Raw genomic sequence first — 24,107 nt, forward strand, 5'->3', positions numbered from 1 at the left:
GTAATCTGCTGATCTAGAGTTACCTTGTTGGTAGCACTATTACTGAGAACACACCCGAAGATTCTTGACCTGTAATGTATTTTCAGGACCTTGTTGCCATTTACTACTGGAGAGTTCTGTGAAGAGTCATTAGTTAATAGTGAAATTTTATGGAATTTATATGGAGTACTCCTATTTATCTCTTATGAAGAGACTAAATTACTTAGTCTACTGTGTGACATGACAGCACCTGAAATCTGCATTGCTTTAGAATGTGACTTATTCTGGATCAGAACAGGGAAGGGTTGAAGAGTGGTGAGTAGACTAGGCATTTCAACAGGAAGAAATCATAATTTTGTTGTAGGTGTATGGTGAAAGCAATTTTATTCGGTCACAGTCAGTTGGTTTAACACCTCCACAGTAAGCCATATTACAGTTTGGAGACACGAATGAATCCTTAAATGAGAAGTGCCTTCCTTAGAGAAGCAAGTACTCTGTGTCTTGTCATCAGCAATACATCAAGCAGCAATACATTTTACTGTTGGAACAAAAGCTCTGTATAATTATGAACCTTAAACATAGACTGAAAAATTTTCCTAGAGAGTTAATAAAGCCAATATGTTCATATAAGATTTGGGGGGAAAAGGGGTTGAGTACTTATTAACAAAAACTTGCCTTGATATTTTTTCAAAGTACAAGTGTGTTCAAGATAAGAAGCTAAGTGGAAAATCTTTATGTGAACCACTGACTTACTTGACCATGTATATAAAATGGAAGTTTTTAAATTGTTAGAAAATTCAATTGTTTCAGGTAACTGGCAGCTTTATTCCTGTTTCCTAACTTTTACTATTGTTACCTGTCTTTGCAGTTCCCAGTTTGTCTTTTTTTTTTCTCCAACCCCACTGGTTTTCACTTGCTTTCAGTTGATTGAAGGCGCCTTCTACACTCTTTATTTGTGTTTTTCAGTCTTTATCTGTACCAAGGACATCTAAATAATTGTCCAAGGGATTAATTTTCTTTTACCTTTTCCTGTTAATTTTTCCAACATTATCTTTCCTTTGTTATGTATGTTCATGCATAAGACCTGGTTCCATCTTTTTCCTTCCAATGTGCTCATTGCCTAAACTATATTGACTTTGAATCAACTAATCTACTGCATCTCAGAAATGCAGTTGCAAGGACAGGCCTGTTCATCCAGGTGGAAACATCTGCTGTAGAAGATGAAGCACTGAGAAAAAGATACTAAAAATCTAGGTTGTCTCAACTGAGCAAACAAAGCCCACAACTTTTCATATTTGTGATAACGCCAAACCAGGGTGGGTTTTTATATAAATAGGAAATTAAAAAAAAAATCATTGGCAAAAGCAGTTTTGAAATCCATAATAAAATGAAAATGTCTCTCTGATTTAGAACAAGGAAACAGTTAACATAAAACACTGACCTATGTATCTTTTTAGTTTTGTTAACAGAAAAGACTGAACTTATTCTGTCTGATGATATCTGTTAAGAAAACAGTCTTGGTTATTGCAAAGAACCTTTCAGCATTTAATATTTTCACAGCTATAAACACATAAAATCTGATTTTGTAATGAGAAGCTTGGAGGAACTGAAAGAATAGGCATTGGTATGTCTCACCTGGTAGGAGGCATGGTTAGAAGGTGAATAATGTATGCTATTTTCTGCAGTTGCAATCTTGTAAAGGGAGTTTTCAAAAATGAGAAAAGTGCTCTGGACTTAAATTTGCCTTTATAAAAAAAAAATCTTTTAAATTTTATGTCTGAATTCTGAAGCTACAAATGTCTAGAGCCGGATTCTGTGTTTTTTATGGCATGAAAGGGATTTTTCCAAAGGAAGAAAATATATAATATAAGAGCGGTGGAACTAACTCTAAATCTTTACTGCAAAATTACTTTCTAAAGCCACCCAACTCATTTTTAAAACTCCAAAGCAGTCTTTATGAACAAATAGAAACATTCTTAGAGAATTTACTAACAGTTATTCCATTCCTGTCCTCCTTTCATTAACGTAATGTAGTAAAAGGTGAGGAACATTTCCTCCCCTGATTTTTTACTCTGAAGCAGATACAAGTTCATGGTTTTGACTCTTAATTAATTCATACAGCTGCCAGACATATTCTAGTGGACAACATACAGGTCCAGAGAATTCTTTTTCTTCCTAGGTCAGTCCTTAATAATGATCAGGACTATCTTCCATGCAAAAATATTTGGTTGTTTTTCCAAATAGTCTGTGAGCTAAGTGACTGACTGGTTCCTAGCTAGATGTGATGCATTCTTCATCAAACACCTGATTTTTTTCATGTCATCTTTCCACTTAGCATTTTTGTCGTTATGCATGCATTGCTATTCAGTAGAGTACTCGGTTTTGCTTTGGCTGCACCCAATGAACTGGGTTTTACACAAACATTAAATACTTTATTAAGAATAGTTTTTAAAATCAAGAATGGAAGTGTGTGCATATTTAAGCATAGTGTAGCCTTACTAGGTAACATATGGCTATAAAAATACAACTTCAGCATAATCTAATTGTTTTCTATTCTCTTAGAAAATTATGGCTAGAAGTAGCCATCACAACTTATATTAGATGTTTCTATTAATAATTGTTATCCATATTATCAATGTAGTATATCCAATACCTTAAAATTCAATTTTTTTTCCTCAGTATTTTAGGGATTTTGAAAAGTTTTCATGTAAATTCAGTAATAAGTGTACTCCTAAGGAGATGTTAGTTTGTGTTGTTTGGTTGTTTCTTGTGGGTTTTTTTTTAATGGATTTGCTTACAATTATGATTCATAAAATTCAAGGTTTTCATTGTGTTGTGTGGGTTATTTCAGTGTGGATTATTGTTGGTGCTGTGGAATCTGACTACTTAACTTTGGTTTGTATTACAGGGTGAATCATGTTTATGTAAATGAATTTTGCTTTGAGACCCTTTGGTTTTGTTTTTTAATGTGAAGTATGTGGCATAGGCATTAGGTCAGTAGCTGTCTATTTCCAAGTGTGAATATTTAACGTAGTGTTTGATATTCCATTTACAACTGAGCCAATGGTCTGAATTTCTGCTGATCTGAGCAGTTATTTCTCGTTCCATGTGCAGGATGAGCAAGGAAGATGATGTACAGTTATCTGTAGAGCTAACGGCACTGATGGAATTAGTGAAGCTACAGTATAACATTGTTTTTTAAAATAAGTGTACATTGTTAAGTCAAAACCAACAGTTGATTCTGAGGCATGTTTTATTTCTTTGTAGACCTTTTATAACATGAATGTTCTCTGCTTATGTAAATTCAGATCAAGGTGGCCATTGCTCTGCTGTGGCTTGTAAGAGTCACTTGGTTTCTAAAGTATAAATATAAAGCTGGTCTTCGGAAAGAGAAGTCAACAGTAATGCACTTCTGTTTGTCTTTAGAAAGTTACATTTATTTGGCATGATATCGCTGAGCTTTTTCAACTTTCTAGAATGGTTTTAACAAAATAAGTGTTTATGGGTTGCCTAGTATTTTGTGTAATGTAAAGGGTTGTTTTTCTTTTTTATATTCTGTTTTCCATAGATTGTCTGCAGTGCCAGCATGCGACTTACTGCTTTTTGGATGCTATAATTTTACTAGCTGCTGTGGAAATAAATTTCTCTCTCACTTCCAAAGGAAAATACTTAAATAAGAAACAGTGAACTAGAAAGAAAAAAAAAAAACAAACAACCCAAACTATTTATTTTAAAAAAATATAACAGCACTCCACAGGTAGAATTTAAATATTGTCACTATCCAGAATAGTTACTAGGATTTTTTATGCTATTTTAAAAAAATCTAATTTAATCTGGGATTTTTTTTATTCCCCTCAATTTTATCTGAGCTGGGTCTATTAACTGATTTTATACTAATAAGTACTTCCATATATTAGCCATCTGATGTTTATGGTTTATAAAAGGCATTTATACTAAACAATGGCATTCTATTTATTCCTTTGTAAAAGTGTCTGAGCAGATGATATTTGCATTGCTTTTAAAATTTTGCTTTTCATCAGTTTTTAGAAACAGTTGAAGAAAAGACATTTACTACCATCCGGATGAGGTCTGAAATGGATCTTGAAAACTACCAAACTGCTTTAGAAGAAGTACTCACATGGCTTCTCTCTGCTGAAGATGCATTGCAAGCACAAGGAGATATATCCAATGATGTAGAAGTTGTTAAAGAACAATTTCACACCCATGAGGTATATGTTTATTCTAATCTTTCAGTAGGCATTTACCTGCTTGTATCTAATAATAAGATGACAAATACAAAACAAAGATATTTCTAATTTATTTTACTCCTTTTTCTTGGGGTTGATTTTTGGTTTTTTTTCAGGGGTGGGGGAGTGTTAATTGGAGTCTGGAGAATTTAAAGGTAGTATTAGCAGCTGCCCTGGACAAAAAGTGTTTATTTGTTGTTTGTGTTACAAGGTTTGGGGGTGGGTTTTAAAAATAAAGACCAAAGTTGACAATCAGGTTTGAAAAGTGGTGAAATTGAAGGCGTTGCTCCAAAATCTGCTCTTGCCTTCCAGAGAATCAAAACTGTGCTTTATTTTTGTCAGGGTTTTATGATGGAATTAACAGCTCATCAAGGACGAGTTGGCAATGTTTTGCAAGTTGGAAGTCAACTTCTAACAATTGGAAAACTTTCAGATGATGAAGAGAATGAAATCCAAGAACAAATGAATCTACTCAATTCTCGATGGGAAAGTCTCAGGGTAGCAAGTATGGAAAAACAAAGCAAGTAAGTTATATGTCAGGTAACAATATATATGGAGTTTGACTGAAGCAATCATGAACTTGACCAACAGTAGGGATTTTCTTTCCCTTCACAGTGAACAAAACCTCATCTTAGACCTTTTACAACCTGAAGTTTGCTGTGTAGTGATTATTAAGCTTGCATGTTGCTTTGAGACTGGAATCCACATAGATCAGCAGCTATCAACGACTTAGGCACTAATAACATTTTAACCAAAATTTATATTACTTACCTAGTTTCAATAAATATCGCACAATATTTAACTACAAAAGAAAGAATCTTTACTGAGATACAGAAGGAAAAGGGAAACAAATCTTTAAGACCTGTAAAACTTGATCCCAGAAAAATAGTGACAGCTTAGCTTTCCAGAAGTTTTTTGATTTACATAGTGCTATCTACTAGAAGAAACCCCATAAAGGTAAGAGCCTGTGATTGTGCGACAATGGAGTAATTTGTTTTGCAAGATACAGAGTGGCTACAACTGGGAAGTTATTGAAGATGGCTTTTGTGTAAGTTGCTTTCCCTAAGAAAATATCTGTTACCTGATCTTGCATGTTTCTTTTTCTTAGACTTTCTTTTCATTTTATGTGGCTAGCTTTAATCCCCATCTGTTATAACAACTCTTTTTCAAACTCATATGACTGAATCTTACTTTATCGTGAGGAATTTTGCATGCTTACTGACTGTTCTGTAATGGTGAAAATTACCAAATACCATAAGTCAAATCCAGTGAAATTTTTAAAATTAGTTGAATGTCACTAGGAGCTTGTTTATCAGCAAGTGGTATTAATTACTGAAGAATATAGTTGTTCTCTACACTAAAACTAAATAAATGCAGTGAAAAACAGCTTAAATCTGAGATCCCTGGTGGCTTTTTAGGGACTTTGAACTAGGTAGACTTCAATAAAATCTTTCTGCTCAGCTCTTAATTTTTCTCTTAGAAAATGCCAATGAACATGTACTATGTGAGAAATTCTTCTGTCTCTTCTTCCAGTGCAGCTGGAATGTTATACCTTTTGCAAATGTGATTTAATAAAAACTGAATATCTCTAGATGTCAAACCAATGGTCTAGCCCAGCATCCTGACTGTAACAGAAAAAAACCGATAATATTTAGGGAAGATATATGATCATCTGAAGCAGCATCTTCTCATCACCTTTTACCATTGGTGCAGATCGAATATTGGGCTGTATGGATCATTGCTCTGGCCTAATACTGCATGCCTTCTGTTAAATTTCTCCACAACACCCTGTGGACCTCATTTTTTTCAGCTGAAGTGAATTCCTGAGACGGAGTTCTTTGTATTGTTTTATTTATTTTTTTTTTACTTCCATCTTTTTATTGTTTTGGTTTTTTTTGTTTTTTTTTTTTTTACTTCCATCTTTTTATTCATTATCCCTGTAGACCTGTTAGCACTCATGACATCCTTTGCTGGTGAATTCCACAGGTCTATTACCTGGTATGGGTCCTACTTTTTTAAAGAAAAACTTACTTTTTTCCTTAGTCACTGGTAGCTTAAGTGATTCCATCCAGTTACTACATTATAAGTGAGTGTTACATTATATATATCTTTCCTTTCTTTCCTTGCTTTCTCCATAAATACATGTTTGGTTATTCATCTTGCTCTTCTTTGAGCTTTTTCAAGTTCTACGTTATCTTTTTGGAGTTGAGGGGACCAGAATTGCCTGCAATATTAAAGGGCCAACTGTGATTTTCATTAAATTAAACATAATATTGCTCTCTTGTTTTGTTTGTTTTTTTGTTTGTTTGTTTTTTGTTTGTTTGTTTGTTTGTTTGTTTTGTGTGTGTGTGTTTTGTTTTGGGGTTTTTTTGTGTTTTTTTTTCAAATATGTTCTTAGTAATTCCAAACATTTGTTTGCTTTTCAGTTTGCTATTGAGCATTTTTTATTTACTCTGGTTTTCTTTGACAGTCTATAAAATCATGTTTAAACCTAACACTCTCCAGCTTTATTATTTTCATGTAGAGAAGATTCCAAAGTATGTATGATACTTTACTGTAAGCAGGTTTTATTTACCATATTTATTTTCATTTAAATCAGCACATGCAAGCAGCAACCTTGTTTCTATTAGTGTTACTGTGTCTACTAAAACGTCCTGAAACTTGAATTGTTAAGCTTATCTCCCAGATACAGCTATAGGTCATTGCTCAGGGAATTGAATGGTCTAGTATCTTCTGAAGCATGTCATATTTAGGTAATAAGGAATCAGTGGAAGTTCTAATGTGATAAGCGCGTCACAGAGAATGTTGTGCTACTATTTACTTTCTTATTGCAAAAAAAAAAATCTGTGATAAACTCAATGAAATTTGAATTAGGCCAAGAGAAGATTACTCAGGAGGGAAGTACTTTGATATGGCTAATTTTTAACCTGTTCGGTCGAATCCCTGTGTTTCAAGTGCCAACTGAAGGGTTATGAACTGTTTTGGTATCACAATGCAATATATTTCTGGGCTGTTATGCACAATTTAAACTCTCAGGGTCTATTATCTACTTCAGTTTAAAGCATAATCTTCTGAGTATGTTGTTATATTCATGTCTCTGAGGAAACAGTGATGCGTTTATCCAAACACAGATAGGGTTTTTTGTGGAAGATGGGAATCGCAAGACTGTCTGTCCTCTGCTGTAAAGGAATGTAATACGAAAAGTGAAAGCAGGTGGCACACTTTACAGCACAGGGGAAACAAAAGCAAGCAATCAACAAAGGGAGGAGAAAGATATTACTGATAAAGGATACTACAAATGTGAAAGAATCCCATGGAAAGTGATTCAGGAGGTCAGAATATCAGATAAAGTTTGGAACATGGTAATGCCATTGTGTAAAAGTAGCCCAGATTAGATTTCCCTTCCATCCACCATGTATTGAAAGCATTTCACCCTTCAGCAAGCAAGACATTAGCATGCTGAAGGAAAACAACCTGTTTTTTCATTGCTTCCTCCTGCCCATCCCCAGATAGGATTCTGTATAGTAAAGCATCTCAGACTGATAAATGAACCACCGGAGAGGAAAACTTTATGCAATTTACCGCTTTATGGAGAATTCCACAATTACTAAAACACATTCAATTCAGTGCAAAAGTATTTTGTATTTTAAACTAATGAGGGCCATACCATAAACAAAGATTATTATAATCTCCTGAGGTATATAAAACCTCTATCAGATCTTTATAGAAGTCATTTGAAAGCCAGAAAGTACCTGCAGAATGGGAAGAAACAAGAAAAATTATTTTGCTAAAGAATCAACTGCTATTAAACTATTTTCTGTGTTTATTTCATTTTCAGAATAATATCAATATTCTATATAGTATTTATTTCACCATATCTTGATTCTATTAAATAAAATTATTTTTAATGTAGCAGGTTTTGTGCACCTTTTTATTTCATTTGTTGCCAAAAAACCCCACTCTATGATGAAGCATTGTGTTTAATATTTCTAATACCTTGGTTAAGAACATTGAATAAGACAGTAAAGTACACCCTTTAAAATGAAGGAGGATTGAATTAGATCTAAGACAGCTAATTGTGAATGATGGGTTAAAATAAAGCAGGGTGTCAGCTTCCTGCATTCTACCTGTAAAGAGAGAGAGAGATTAGAGCAGAAAAGACACTACATGTATTTTCTGGTCATTTTGATCAATATTTAACACATAATTTCCAGTAAAAACTAAACAAAACAAAAAACCCAACCCAAACAAAAAATGCTACCCTGAAATCATAGTGCATCACAAAGATCCATGACATACTGTTATTTCAGAATAAAAATATCTTGAGAGAGATAATACTGAAAAACATGATTTTTTGATGTATACTATTTAGAGATTGGGTTAATGAAGCCCTTTCTGTTTCTTGGAAGCATTGTTTTACATCAGTGTCTCAAGTTCTGTTGAAATTTCAGATCCTGCTTATTGTTGTTCCTGTGTGTTGTTTTCTTTTATTCTACCCTTCCAAGACCAGCCAACTGGAGTCTTAAAAAAAATATTACTGTTTCTAGAAAGTAGCACAGCTTCACAGAGCTCCAGGTCTAACCCTGGATAATGTCTCAGTGCCGTTGTCTCAGTGCCTTCCATTCAAGAAACAAATCTGACTAAAACCTTATTTTAAAACAAGCTCTTGCCTTTAAAAAAATTGTTTGTCAGTCTTTATTTCCATAAAGTTAACTTAGCTCAGTGTTTGCTTGCAGTTTCTCCCCTTTTCTGTAAGTGCTGCTCTGCACTAGAATTTCATGTCTTCTCCTTGGGATTCCGTTGGTCATCACTTGCACTCGGTCTCCCAGACTGCCTTTCACATTTACTCTCCATTACTTGTCTTGTTTCAAGAAACTCAGTTTTGGCTCATCCTTCTATAGTTACTAATGCCATTTGATTGTTTCTGTTACAGAAGTGGGGTTTTTTTCATCAATATGGATGCAAGTGATAACCCTGAGATAAATAATTAGTTTTGTTGGCTGCCATAGGGGGAAAAAAACCCAACACAACAAAACAGACAAAACTACAAATCACTTCTTTTTGTAACACCTACATTTTTCAGATTAAAATACCCAAATATTAGGAATTTTTAATAATTCTCTTTGCACCCCTGTTTGAAAATGTATCATTAATTCTTGTTTTGCCTGTTACTTTTAGGGTATCTGAAGTCTATATGTTTGTGTTACCTGGTTAATTTTTAGTTAGATTACCAAAAATGGATCCTTTTCCCATGCTAAATTTAGTATTTGCATAAACATGTTAAAGTTTCTTTTGGGAAGACCTTTATCTAATGCCCTGTTCTTTTTTAAAGCAAAGGCCATTTAAGGGGCAGAAAGACAATAGCAGTGTGAGGGAAGTTAAGTTCGATCTAGTGCTGGAGTTGCAGGCTGGTTACTGACTGGCTGATGTATAATTCCAGGGGTTCTTCCTTCCCAGGAGCAGGACTTTGCATTTCTTCTTGTTGAATGTCCTAGGGTTCCTCCTGGCCTGTCCCTCCAGCCTGTCTAGGTCCCTCTAAATAGCAGCTGACTGTAAAATGTGGCAGGTATTATATACACAAGATTTGGAGTATTTTGCATTCCTAAATTTATTGGGGATTCCAAGGATAGCTTATAAACCGAAAAATACAAATGATAGATTTATTAAATGCTGGGTTTCCAGTGCTATTTTCCTTTTTAAATATGAGTTATTACTATGTATACAGTACTTATTTTTACCTATATAAACAGCAAACTAATTATACAAATATTTCTTCAGAGGCCAAGTGCTCATTTTGAAAATATTAAAACTGGAAGTAATTGATTTTTCTATTTTTTTATTTACTTCCAAATGGGTAGAAAATCAAATAAATAACAACCAACAATAGAAGTGCTGAAGTTTCAAACATATGCCCTAAAACATGACCAGGCTACAAATGAGATATGGGATTTTACTTGTTATATTTGCATGACAATGACAAATATTAAATCCTGGTAGTTCAGATGAATTTAAATGTGTACCAAAAAGTAATTATCTGCATGTTCAACACAATCTTCTGTGATGATTAGTTTGAAAACGATTAGTTATGGCTGGGAAAATACAGATTTAAGCTTATTTTGGACATATTAAACATGATACACTTCTGGCTTTTCTCTAATTGTCTTGGGAAAATCCTGAGTTGTTTGGACAAACTCTAAAGTACTTGCTTTACTTGAACTTATCTTGAAATTGTGACAGAAAGTTGCATGTTCGTATTTGTGTAAGCATTTCTTAAGTTGCCTACCTGTTCAGGAACAAGACCGCTTGCACTTCTCACATCACATTTCTGCCAGTCTGCAGCTGCTGCGGGAGAATACATACTCAAGAAAATGTCCTCATAGGGGACAATGTCAATGTTATGTTGGGCAATTCTAGGTGCTGTTAGTCACAGTGACAAAAATTATGAAAGCTTGCTAATTTGGGCTACACGTTCAAGAAGGGAACTGAGAAGTAAGCAGGAATAAAGTAGAACTGTGCTGTCTTTTACACAGCAGTTTTCCTTAGTTTCAAAGTTCAAGTCAGATTTTCAAATCTCCAAGTAGAGTTCTGAAAGCAGTTAACTAAGATTTTTCTGGAAGAGTTGTGCTTGAGATGTTAGTAACACACTGTAACTTACAACGGTTTCACCAGGCTCAGCATGACTGAGGACAGTGACCATGGTCCATCAAATCTAATTTCTTGTATGCTATGCAAAATCTAATACAAAACCCTGCTCATAATTCCATCAGTCACTAATACTTTGCAAAGCATTTTAAAACACTTATGGTAACATTAAGATTTTGTTTAGGGAAGTTTGGAGAATTTGTAAAAATGGCAAGTTTAAGCAGAGGGTTTGTAATGGGTTTCTGGGCAGATGCTTTTGGAGCTAGAAAAATACTTTTTTTAGGCAAAACTGAAGTATTTTCTGTTCAGTTCTCCAAAGCATTCTCCACTGATTTAACTGAAGATTTAATAATCTCTTCTGTTTAATATCCTAAATTTGAGGGAGCCTGGCAAGTGAAGATGTCTGAGCAGCTCTAGCAAAAATTACAAGCTTTAAGAAGCCGAAGAGTAGAAATTTTGAATATCCAAACAGTTCATAAAATATTGACCTCCAGTTGCATTTCTAACAGACAGTGTATTTTCATATGCAGTACTCAGGTTCTAGGAAAAACAGTTTCAAAACATTTTGCCTAATTCAAAACTTTTTCAACAAATTTAGAGTTACCTATTTAAAAGTAATTTTAATTCTTAATGTAGCCTCTTAAGAATCAGTTAAGAGTAAAAAGGGCAGATATTTCTGCCTGTTGTTTTCTTCCATGTATAAATTGAAATTATTATTTCATTTTTTACAGTTTACATAAAATCCTAATGGATCTGCAGAATCAGCAGCTAGCCCAGTTAGCTGACTGGCTGACAAAAACAGAAGAGAAGACGAAGAAAATCGATTTGGAGCCCTTAGGTCCAGATCTAGAGGACTTAAAGCGTCAAATAGAAGCGCATAAGGTATGCTGTGGTATGCTTACAAAGGCATAAAAACCAATTTGAGGTTTTGACATCTTAAAAGCTCAACTACTGCCATTAGAACATAAAAAGTGTAATAATGGAATCTTGGTTTAATATTGATTTGTTTTGTACAATTAACAAGTGTTTGTGGAGCATTTTATCACAACTCTTACTTCTATACCAACATTAAAAAAAATAAATTACTTGGCTTTAAAATATAAACTATCAAACTATGTGAGGCAACTGTAATATCTTTTCATTACATAGTACAGTAAGAATACATGAGATTTATGTAATACCCGTGTTTTTTTGTTTTTACATGTTTGGTTTTTGTTGACTTTTTTCCCCCTCTCCTTACCTACTGTAGTAGTCGACATGATCTTGTTAGATCTCCTGGGACTCTGAATATGTAACTGTACAGCATTATAAAACAGAATCTCATTTCTAACTGTAGAAAATACTTTTTTAGTAATGTATTTAAATAATGAAAAATAACAAAATAATAATTGCAGTGTGAGAGAGAATTTGGCCAAAAATTTTTGACATACCATGAGGGCAATTCTTTACTTGGAAAATTTAAGAATAAGAGAGGCTGCATAATTTATGTAATATCTTTGCTTCATTTACTGGATTGAATTGTCTGGCTTCATTTTAATTACAATTTTAAATATATTTATATCTGTATCCCCGACACATGATGATGATGATAGGGAAACACAGAAAAGCATAGAAAACAGAGATGATTTGTGAGGTCATGGAGATTTGCTGTGAAAACCTGTTAATCTTTCTACATCAGCGGTTGAAAGCAGTTCAGCTCTGTAGTATCTTGAGAGATTTTAACATTTGATGCTTGATTGCCCATGTCTGTGCTAGTCCAGGTTCTAGAGGGCAGATCATCCTGAAACGTAATTCAAACCTAAACCAGCTTTTAAAGTTTTTTGTCTTTTTTTTTTTTTAAAAAAAAAAAAAGGTCAAAAGCTTCAAAAGACTGTGTGATCCACTTCTGTGTTAAGGTGACTTTTCTGCATTTTGATTAGAGTTTGATGGAAGAGGAATACAAATTCTACACCTACTGCTGCTATTTGTGTTATCTCTGCTTGCCCTGTGAGGAGGCAAGGCATTTCAGAATGCAGGTTTGCTATCTTAAACATATATTCTCACAATAAATTTTCTTTAAAAAAAACTCCAAAACAAAACAAGCAATTATGAAATGGCAATTAGAGAAAGAATCCTGAAAAAATGCTGAATACATGAGTACAAAGACTTGAATGACTTTGTTCCTATTTCTATGAATTTTGTATTTGAGTAATAATGAAAAATGTAATAATTCTATTTATACAATCTCTTTATGCCGTTTCTTTCTAATATTGAGAAAAATGGGTATTTAGCTTATATTTGGATATTCTAAGTGAAATCATGTAGAAATCTATCTCTCCCACATAATCGTTCTTAATTTTTAATGTGGTTAGCAAGTATTATTTGTTTAAGTATATTACTTTTTAAATTTATTTACTATGCAGAAGACAATTTGGTTAAGGTGGAAATAAAATATTTTGGGTTTAACTTCAATTTATATGTAGTTTGCCTTATAAGTCAAATAAGATGATGTTTGACATATTCACATACTGCGTGAAAGTTTTGAATAATTTTATTATATATTGAATTTAGCAAAGCTGCCTTCTGTAATAAGGGTTAAAACAATGTAATAGAAATTGATGGGTGGAACCAAAATTTAGAGGATAGAAAAGGTAAAGATAGTTTTAACTTAGACCACAACAAAAATGACAGGTTGAGTTTGTTGTTATCCTAACTCACACTCCTCTCAACCTTTGTCATTTTGACTTTCTCCCTTTAAAGTTCGTTAGTAACTACTTTTCACTCTATATATTTCATGTTATTTATACCCTTACAATTTTTTGCTTCCATACATCTCATTTCTTGTCTTCTACTTTTTTCTACTTTCTAGTGATGTCTCAAAATACTGGTCTTGAGTTCTTGTGACTAACACAACCCTACTAGCTCAGGGCACATCAGATCTGTCTGGGGAGGAGAAAATTATTCAACTTTCTGGTTTCATTGGTTTTGTGACTTCTCAAGTCTCTCACACACTCTGCGCGAGACTCCTACTCCCACACTGCCCTCCACTACTGCACTGCGGAACATTGCTAACAATGGGTTTGTTCTGGGGTGCCATCTCTCAGCCATGAATTAGAAAATTAAAACCTTCTCCCTGGCTGTAAGCTTAAGGAGCAATGTATTTATTGTTGAACAGATGAAAGAGGGGATTGAACCTGGGAGACGCAAGCTGTGTTATGTAGCTCTGCCTCCTCTTCGTGGATCAAGTATTGGGTCATAAAATGTTGAGAAATCTGAATTCCAGTGATCACTGTAACAGTTTGCTATACTTCGTAGTCATTGAGAATTTCTTTATAGTCTAGCTCTGTGAAGTAAATGGTAATCACAGGCGTGAAAGTAAAAAAAAAAAAAAGATTCTTATGAATATATTGGCTTAAAGGCTATGTCCATGAAGAAATTAACACTCTGAAATGTTTAAGGGTAAGGAATTTATGCCTTAAAACCAAAACAGTCCAAATTCCTTTCCTATTGCCTACAGACACATTGTATTTTATTTATTAATTTTCAAATAAAAGGTATTTAATCAAAGAGATTGCAAATGCCTGAGCTATTCTTCAGCAAGGTCTTGTTCTTCATACATAAGTGAATAACTCTACTTGAAAAAGCAGCAGAAAAAATTTTATGGTGAAATTCAATATAGTTTGTAATACAGTCAAGGTTGCAATTGTGATCTGGTATATGTGGTTACCATGTTATTTTTCAGAATGTGACTATCATACCATGTATGCATGTGTATGATAGTCACATTCTGAAGGGGGGTTCCGTCAAGTTTTATTTAAGAAACACAACACAGAACTCAGTAATGCAAAACAGTGGTTACTTATTGGGAATTTTAAAAGTACATTTGGTTGTTATAAACTAATCTGAAGATAAGGATCAAAAGTTATGAAAAGAAAATTAATATTGCTTTCTGTGTAGCTTGAAGATTCACTACCAACACTTCTTTTGCTTCTTCTCTTTCCATCTTACTCACCATCATCTTGCCATGTCTCAGCAAAGAAAGGAGCAAATAGGTCTTGTGCCTGACATGAGCTGGGTTGTTTTGGGCTTTGTTAATAACTGTAGCAAGGTAGGGATACCATCTTTCACAGCAAGTGAGAAGAAAAGAAAAAGAAAAAAGGAAAAAAAGAAAAAAAATCAAAACAAACAAACAAAAAAGAGGAGACACTACAATACTTACAATACCTCAGATTCTTCTTAATTTTTTTTTTTTTTTGGTGATGTAGCTTAAGTGTACAGTGAACATGCTATAAAACATCATCATCAGAATACTTCTAGCCTTCCCATTGCACTTCTCTGTGTGCTTGGAGGAGGGAGGGAACAAGTTATTAGATTAATTACATGAAGCCTGGGAAATTGTGGGAGGGTCAGAGAGAAATTTGGCAAGGTTAGGAATTATCCAAATATCAATTTGTGCAGATTTGAGTGAAGTTTCTTCAGTTTAAGCAGTTTACTGTTTCTCAGCAAAAGATTGTCCTTAGTTTTGTTGCAGCTTACAGCTAGATCTGGGAACCAAAGCTAAAAGAGCAAGAAGGTTTTTCCTCTGGCGTTCAGAGGAAATGTTTCCTAATCTTGAGTCATCTCCTGAGTAGTTTCTCCTGTGTTCTTGATGTTATAAGAGTGCCAAACTGAAAATAGTATGCAGTTATTTAATGGAAATACTAGTCATTCTGAATATTCTAACTATAAATTTTGCAAAATTAAAATAATTGTATATGTCAATATAAGTACAAAATCTAATACAGTAGTTATTTAAAATTTGCAGGCTATTAGAATGCATAAATGCTACCCTGATACCTGTAAGTCACCCACATCAATAAATGCTTTCTCAAACCACGCTTTCAGGCAGAAATATTGTATCAAGAAGTGTAGGACTTGTGCATGAATAATGGTAAGCAATTTTTTGTGAAAGGAATGGAAATCTGCTCAATATGCTTATACGAAAATACATATATGCTAAAGTAAGAAAATAAGCAAAATACTTAGTACTGACAGCAATAGGATTATAAAGTTCTCATAGCTTGTTGGCTATGCATGTTTGTTAGTCACAGCATATTCTCAATTTGGAACACATTTTCTAACATGTATGGTTTAATTATAGGCATTTCAAGAAGATTTGGAACAGGAACAAGTCAAGGTGAATTCTCTGACCCATATGGTAGTGGTGGTGGATGAAAACAGTGGAGACAAAGCTACTGCTGCACTGGAAGAGCAGCTTCAGGTGATGACTAAACTTTTGTGTGTCAGAGAAAAAGCTGTCAGTGTCATTAAGTGTTAATAAGGTTGAAGAAATAATAGTAGCATGGGTGTATCTCAGGAGATGTTTCTGCAAATGATCTTAAATATTTCTGTAGGATGTGACTTTTGCATAAATGAATGTATTTTGGAGAAAAAAAAATGTGAGAGCAACTTTGCTTGTGTGATTCCTTCAGTATCAACCTGTTTTATGCCTCCAAGGACAATTGTTTGTCTCTTATTTCTTAACTGTATTTCATTACTCCTGATGGAAGTAACATGATTCTCAGTTATAGTTAAGGAGAAGGATATTACTTGTCAGAATCTAGACAATTCAGCAGAGTTTAAGTTATTGAGAATGGGGGATTTTTTTCCTGATTGAAGGCTTTTGGTTTATGTGGTATATTTTGGTGTTATAGTAACATAAAGTGTCATTATCCCCAGCAAGTCCTTAACAGTACATTCATTTTAAATAATGCACAATGTGCCTCATTTAATGGCAATGGTGGCCCCACAAAATTGAAATAGGTTGGTTTTAAAAATAAGAAAAAAAAATAATAAATATGTGCAAGATCATATTTCTGTAGACAAATAATGGTTATCAAGAAATATTAGAATACTAGTACTGGAATTAGGAGAAGTTAACAGCAACATCCTTGCAACCCAAACCTGTTTTAAATTACATTTTGAGCCAAAGTCTAAATGATCAACAGGCAAAACCTTCTGTCTCCACACTGGAGATGCATCTGTGATAAAGCTAGCCTAGAGAAGAGAAGGCTGCGGGGGGGACCTCATTGCAGCCTTCCAGTACCTGAAGGGAGCTTATAAGCAGGAGGGGATTCAACTTTTTAAAAGAGCAGATAATGGCAGGACAAGGGGGAATGGACTAAAGCTAAAGGAGGGAAGGTTTAGATTAGATATTAGGGGGAAGTTTTTTACAGAAAGAGTGGTGAGGTGCTGAAACAGGCTGCCCAGAGAAGTGGTGGATGCCCCATCCCTGGAGGTGTTCAAGGCCAGGTTGGATGGGGCCCTGGGCAGCCTTGTGTAGATCCAGGCCTGGAGGTTGTTGTCCCTGCCTGTGGCAGGGGGGTTGGAGCTCTATGATCCTTGGGGTCCCTTCCAACCCATACCATTCTATGATTCTATGAAGATATTCTAAAACCTTGTCAAATATTAGCTTTTATTATTAGAAAGTTTAGTATTTCACTCATATCTGTTAAAATTTGCTGCTGTTGTATTATGTATATTGCAATGCTCTTACTGTAACTGCTGAAAGAACTTCAATGGATAATTACTCTTGAGATACATTGATTGAAATCAGGAAGGATATGCCCATGTCCATGGTTAGATGTGAAAATGAATGAGAAAATGTTCAACTAGGTTATTACTCTGTTAGGCCTGTTGTAAAATGTGGCCCAAAAAGAGGGAAAATTATTAAAGGTTTTTGATATGTGCTTCACTTTGTGAATTAGAAGATGTGATAGTGTGAAAAGCAAATGAAAGGTTGGTGTATTATGGAACATTTTAATCTAATTTCACATCTTTTGAAAGATATCTGAACAATTAAGAGCACATCAGGAGATAAAATTTCATTCCCCTATTATTACAATGGTTGCAACAGTATCATTTGCAACCTGTGCAACTTCTGTGACTGACCTGTACTGGAATCCAACCTGAAATAGAACTCAGACATTACTGTAATATATTTACTCCATTATAGAAACTTTAAGAATGAGAAGCATAAATAGAGTACAATGGAAATAAGCAGCTTGGACTGTACAAGTGGACAAGATGCCTGCTATTGGGATAAAGCATGCCCAGTTATTACTTTCATTGAGAAAGTATATTCCTTGGAAGATGCCAATAAGGTCACTCCTGAGGCACCGTAGCCTGCAGCACAGGCATACTCTAAGCTGAGCACAGGGTGGTGTGGAACAGTACAGCTGATGTTCAGTTCCATCCTTGAATTGCATTTACAGAAGAAAAAAAATCAATAATCTCATTGCTCTGGAAGCCACAGAATATGTAGCAGTATTCTAGATGTTAATAAAAACAATATCCATTTGTGAAGCTACAGGTTTTAGGGTGATAGGGAGGTATGCAAACTTTCATACTGTTAGGTATAGGAGTACTGAGTTACTACAGTCCATCTGCTATAAGCGAAATGTTACATCTCTTTTCTTCAGTGTACAGAAAGGGGGTTGGTATTTCTATCTCTTTCACATCACTTGCAAGCTAAATATAAGGACAGGCACAACCATTAGAGCATTTGACAAAAAGCACAATGAGGCAAAGTTCAAAGCTTGGTTATGTATCTGCCAGTCTGACTTCTTGTCCTGGTTTTGCCTAGAATAGAGTTAATTTTCTTCCTGGCACCTGCTATAGTGCTGTTTCAGGGATTTAGGGTGAGAATAATGTTGATAATGCACTGATGTTTTAGTTGTTGCTGAGCAGTGCTTACACTAAGCAAGTACTTTTCAGCTTCTTGTTCTGCCCTGTCAGCAAGGAGGCTGGGGTGCACAAGGAACTGGGGGAGGGGACACAGCTGGGATAGATGACCGATGCTGGCTAAAGGGATATTCCTTAACATGATTTCATGCTCAGTATGTAACTTGGGGGAAGATGGCTGGGGTTTAGAATGTGGCTCAAGAACTAGCTGGGAATTGGTGATATGTGGGTGGTGAGCAACTGGGCTGTGGGTTACTTCCTTAGAACATGCTATTGTTGTTTTTATCTCCCTTTTCTGTTTTATTGAAGTGTCTTTATCTCAAGCCACAAGTTCTACTTTTTTTTTTTTTTTTTTTCCACTGATTCTCTCCCCCATCCCATTGGAGAATGGGGGAGAGTGAACAAACTGCAAAGTGGTTGTTTTAGCTGCTTGTCCAGTTAAACCATAACAGTCCATTTTGGCACCCAATGTGATGCACAAAGGGTTGATATAAAGATGGATCTGACCAGGATGCGTGAGAACAAATTTGCTACAAGCATTCATTGTATTAGATAAATAGTTGCTGGTCACAGTGTTGATTCATTTGCTCTCAAAGTTGGGCACTTGTTCTCAGAGTTGTGTTATGTAACACCTTACTTCCACTAAATGTTCCCTGTTGTGCTGTTTGTCATCTCTGCAAAATGGGTCAAGGTTATCATTGTGGTGTACTTTGCAATACCGATTTATGATATGATAAACGTCTTGGTCCCGAGACTAATCCCATCATGGCCATCATCTTCGTACTTAGGGAGCCATCTATCGGAAACTATCAATATTGCACTTTTTAGTTTTTCTCCTTGGAGGGCCAGTAAGTGGGGGAGACAATTTCCTTCACCTTCACCTGCCCCTTCTTCTCCAGGCTAATTACAACAACTCTTGAAAATGTTGGATATCCTTGGGATGTTCAAAGCAGTGTGTTTCTATTTCTAAGTCTCCTAAATGTGGTTCATGTCTTGTTGGGAATTAACTATTTAAAAATACCACCCAGAGATAATTGCTGGCAACAGGCTCTGTAGCTACTCCAGTCCTGTCAACAGGCACTGTGGCTGAACCAGAGCATCAACCCGCACTGGTATTAGTCATTCCTATACAGAAGAGGAAATACACAAAAAAATCAATTCACTTAATAAGAGATGATGATGGCTGTGGACCGTGATGAGAACAGGAGGAAGAGGCAGAGCCAGAGGGAATGATTCAATCCTTGTACCTGAGTGAGCTTTGAGATAAGCAAAAAGATTTCATCCTCGTTCCAGGCAAGTGCAGTGTCACCTGGCTGCTCCAATGCTGGGATAATGGGGCCAGCAGCCTTGAATTAGAGGGTAGGGAGGCCAAGTAGCTGGGATCCCTGCCCAGGGAAGGGAACAGTGGCAAGGTGCCTAGGAGGAAACCACAAATCCCCAGCTTGTGGAGGCACTTCTGTCAGGCATAAAGGAAAGTTATCCCTTCAAGGAAGATGTTTACTGTCCAGGCAGGGGGACCACCAAGGAGGGAGGTATCCAGTACCTCATGGAATTAGCCATTCAGGAGATGAGATCCAATGTATAAGAACCATGTGGTGAAAGCTTGTAAAGAGCACATTGTCATCATATGCCAACTCATTGAGAAGCAGTATGCCCTGTTCACTGATGGGTCCTGTTGTATTGTAGGATACTTTCAGAGGTGGAAGGCTGCTGTATGGAGTTTTGTATGACAAGTTGCAGGAGCTGCTGAAGGAGAAGGAGAATCGATCCAGTGTGTAGAAGTAAAAGCCATCCATCTGGCTTTAGAAACTGCTGAATGAGAAAAGTGGCCAGAGCTCTGTCTCTACACTGACTCATGGTTGGTGGGCAATATGCCATGAGGGTGTTACAGCAGGTGGAAAAAGAGCAACCAGTGGCACAAAGGCAAACCCATACAGGCTGCTGAATTGTTCCATGATATTACTACCCAGATAGAGAAATTGGTTGTAAAAACACATAGTGTAAATACCCATATACCCAAGAGTCTGGCCACTGAGGAACACCAAAACAACCAGCAAGTAGACCAGGCTGCTAAGATTGAAGTGGCTCAGGCAGATCTGGACTGGCAATGTAAGGGTAAATTATTTATAGTTTCTTGGGCCCATGACACCTCAGACCATCAAGGAAGATGGTCTCATGATCAAGGGGTGGACTTGACCATGGACACTATCACACAAATTATCCATGGAGGACAATGACTGAAATATAAATATGGGGAGGCCTAGCAGATCCATTTTACTGCACTCCCAAAAACCTGGCAAGGCAGGTAATGTGTGCTTGCAATGGTGAAAACAGCCACTCTGGATGACTGAAAACATATACTGTGCACAATGCTGTTGCCTAGAACACTATCCTGGGTCTTGAAAATCAAGTCCTATGCAACGTGGCACTACAGACAGAATCAAATCAGATAATGGGACTCATTTCCAGAACAACCTCATGGACACCTGGGCCAAAGAGCATGGCATTGAGTGGGTGTATGACATCCCCTGTCATGCACAATCCTCTGGGAAAATCAAACAATGCAATGGACTACTAAAGATTACATTGAGAGCTGTAAGTGGTGGGACCCTCAGACATCCACTATGCATTTAGTAAAGGCCACCTAGTTAGTTAACACTAGAGGTTAGCTAACTACCAATTCAGCTGACCCTGCCCAATCATAACTTCCACACACTGTAGCCCCACAGTTCACACGAAGGAGACGTTAAGGAAGCCAGTCCGGGTTATAACTGCTTCAGGGAAAGGCAAACCCATCTGTGGGATTGCTTTTGCTCAGGGACCCCGGTGCACTTGGTGGGTGATGTGGAAGGATAAGAAGTCCGATGTGTGACTCAAGAGGATCTGATTTTTCGTGACAATAGCTGATACCATAATTAAATTGTATGATATTAATTGCTAAATAACCCTACTATTGTATGGCATGTCATCACTACTACAGTTGCTATATGCTATATCAATGGTATTACAGTGAGAATCACACAAATTAATGAAAGGAGAAACTTGATGAAACTGAACAAAAAGCACAGCAGTGATGGAACCAGAACTGGCTGCAGCATGCAACAGTCCAACAGTCCACACCGTTCTCTCTTACCCCGAGAGACTGTTATGACAGATGGAGCTTGAAGTCAGGGGCTAAATGAACTCAACTGATGTTTTAGAAGGATGGACCATAAATTAAGGGAGAGATATCTATATGTATGTATCAAAAGACAAAAAACGTTGCAGGTGATTAATATTGTTCTATGTGGAACCTGGGCATGAATGGGCGGTATAGAATAAGGAGTGAACAGTGGACAGTGTTCTGATTTTGCCTTGGATAGAGTTATTTTTCTTCCTATCACATGGTATAGTGCTGTGTTTGGGATTTAGGATGAGAATAATGTTGATAGCATGCTGATGTTTTGGTTGTTGTTACGCAATGATAGTGTAAATACGCTAAGACAAGGACTTTTCAGCTTCTAACACTGCTCCACCATCAAGGAGGCTGCAGGTGCACAAGAAACTGGGGGAGGGGATGCAGCCAGGACAGCTGACCATTCTGGCCAAAGGACTATTCCATACCATATGAAATCATGGTCAGTATATAACTTGGGGGAAGATGGCCAGGGATTTAGATTGTAGCCTGAGAACTGTGCATTAGTGGTCTGTGGGTGGTGATCGATTGTGCTGTGTGTCACTTGTTCTGTATTATTATTAATAATAATAATAATATTCCTTTTCTGTCCTGTTAAACTGTCTTTATCTAAATCCACACATTTTCCTTTTTTTCCCTTGAATGCTGTCCCCCATCCCACTCAGGTAGGGAGGTGGGGAGAATGAGCAGGCAGCTGTGTCATTGGTTTAGTTACCTACTAGGTTAAACCATAGTGCTTTTAAAAGTAGTACAAAATAAGAGCATACGCTGTCACATGACAGTGTGACACACAGCAGTATAAGATTAATATGGTTGCCTGAGTGAGATACTGGTCAGGATCAGATTTGGAAGAAAATGAATGGTTATTGCTGTGTGATAATCAAGGCTGTATAGTCCGGGCTGCTGCAATTCAGATAATGCCTTTTTGAAAATGATCAGGATGGTGATTCCTGAAATATTTTCATACAAATGAATATATGAGTATATAATGTATATATTTATTCATGCATTGGTATAAACCAATGTTAAAAGTCATAAAAAAGGTAATTTACAAATTTTAATACTTTCAACGGGATGGCAAGAATCTATACTGTCTTCAAATGGATGTTGTAGAAGCTCTTAAATTTTATTGCATGTGCAAAAATAAAAAATAAAAATTAAGAGACAATTAATGCCATAGAAGTCAGAAGAGTCCCCTGAAACAAATTATCCATAGAAAAGCTAACCTTGCTTGAAAAAAATAAAAGTAAACACAATTACAGTGCTTCTCATACATAGTTTCTGCCTTAAGGTAGTCTAAGAGATTACAGCTGGCCTAGGTGAGTGTGACTATTAAAACTACTTTTACATAAGAGAGTTACTTGACATATCAGTGTGTGACATGTTGTGAGCCCTCTATCCATCACTTATGCTGCTGCTGAGAACTCACTATTTAGACTTATAACTCTTAGACCCCATTAGGCTCAGTCCAAAGTCTTACCAAACAAAAAGGCACCTGCTGGCAAGCGCTCAGATCTGTATTCGGTGCTGCAAAATCAGAGGACTCTCCTAGCAAATCTGCTGCAGTAGTCTGACTTGTTCCTCAGGATAGTGTGGGAAATTGTCTTCAGCCCAGAGAAATGTCTGGATAACTTACGGAAGACATGAAGGCAGGGAGTTTTTTTCTCTAATTATACCCAGCAGACAATAGGTCCCTTAAGGACTCCTGTGGGCTACCTCAAATTAGAGCCTTCCCCAGGCTTCAGGGGTCAGGGTCTGTGCTGGAAAGAGATCTGCATTAAATATATCAAATGTTTCTTGATGGCCTTTTCCCCTGCTGAGGAAAAGGATCTGAGAGCGTAATTTACAACACCTATTATATATTAATATAATTCAGGGTACTCTCCTTTGATTGAAGATGATGTATGTGTAGTTCTTCTAAAAATACGTCAAAATAAGCGAGGAATGTTGAATAATGACATAAACTGCATATTGCTACATGGGGGAAATTCTGTGGATGTGCTGTTTATTTTCCCTATATAAAACCCCCCCATATTTTCATTATTTTTCATTACTTTTGGAAGATAGCTTTACTTTATTAGAAAAGCATATTTCAAAAAACCTCTTCTATTAGTTGCACACTTGAGGCATATTATTTCACTTTTTTATATGTTTACTCCAGTGTTCCCAAGAGTCGTGTTGATTTTACTCATTTTTCCTTACTTTGACCTTTTTGAAGGCTAGGAATATTTTATCATCTGCTTTTTGTAGTCATAAAGAATATTCTTTGAGGGTCCCCTCAAAAAAAAAAAAAAAGAAAGAAAAAGTTTATTCTACAGGCAGATTTCTTTGAAAATTCCAGATAGAGCTGTAAAAAGAAGCAT

At 36.0% G+C, this 24,107-nt stretch overlaps 1 protein-coding gene across 4 annotated transcripts in view; it reads left to right on the forward strand.

Moving 5' to 3' along the window:
* The window catches only part of DMD (dystrophin), a gene marked incomplete at its 5' end in the record, with an annotated part of 1,290,802 nt that overhangs the window by 488,180 nt on the left and 778,515 nt on the right, over positions 1–24,107 (forward strand). For all 4 annotated transcript variants that reach the window (XM_084279200.1, XM_084279202.1, XM_084279199.1 and 1 more), the window contains 4 exons: positions 4,020–4,208; positions 4,569–4,750; positions 11,600–11,750; positions 15,988–16,107. In XM_084279200.1, coding sequence (XP_084135326.1) covers positions 4,020–4,208; positions 4,569–4,750; positions 11,600–11,750; positions 15,988–16,107 — 642 coding nt within the window. The remainder of the gene's footprint in view (positions 1–4,019; positions 4,209–4,568; positions 4,751–11,599; positions 11,751–15,987; positions 16,108–24,107) is intronic.

This window comes from Gallinula chloropus, assembly GCF_964237585.1.
Source record: "Gallinula chloropus genome assembly, chromosome: 1".
Lineage (NCBI taxonomy): Eukaryota > Metazoa > Chordata > Aves > Gruiformes > Rallidae > Gallinula > Gallinula chloropus.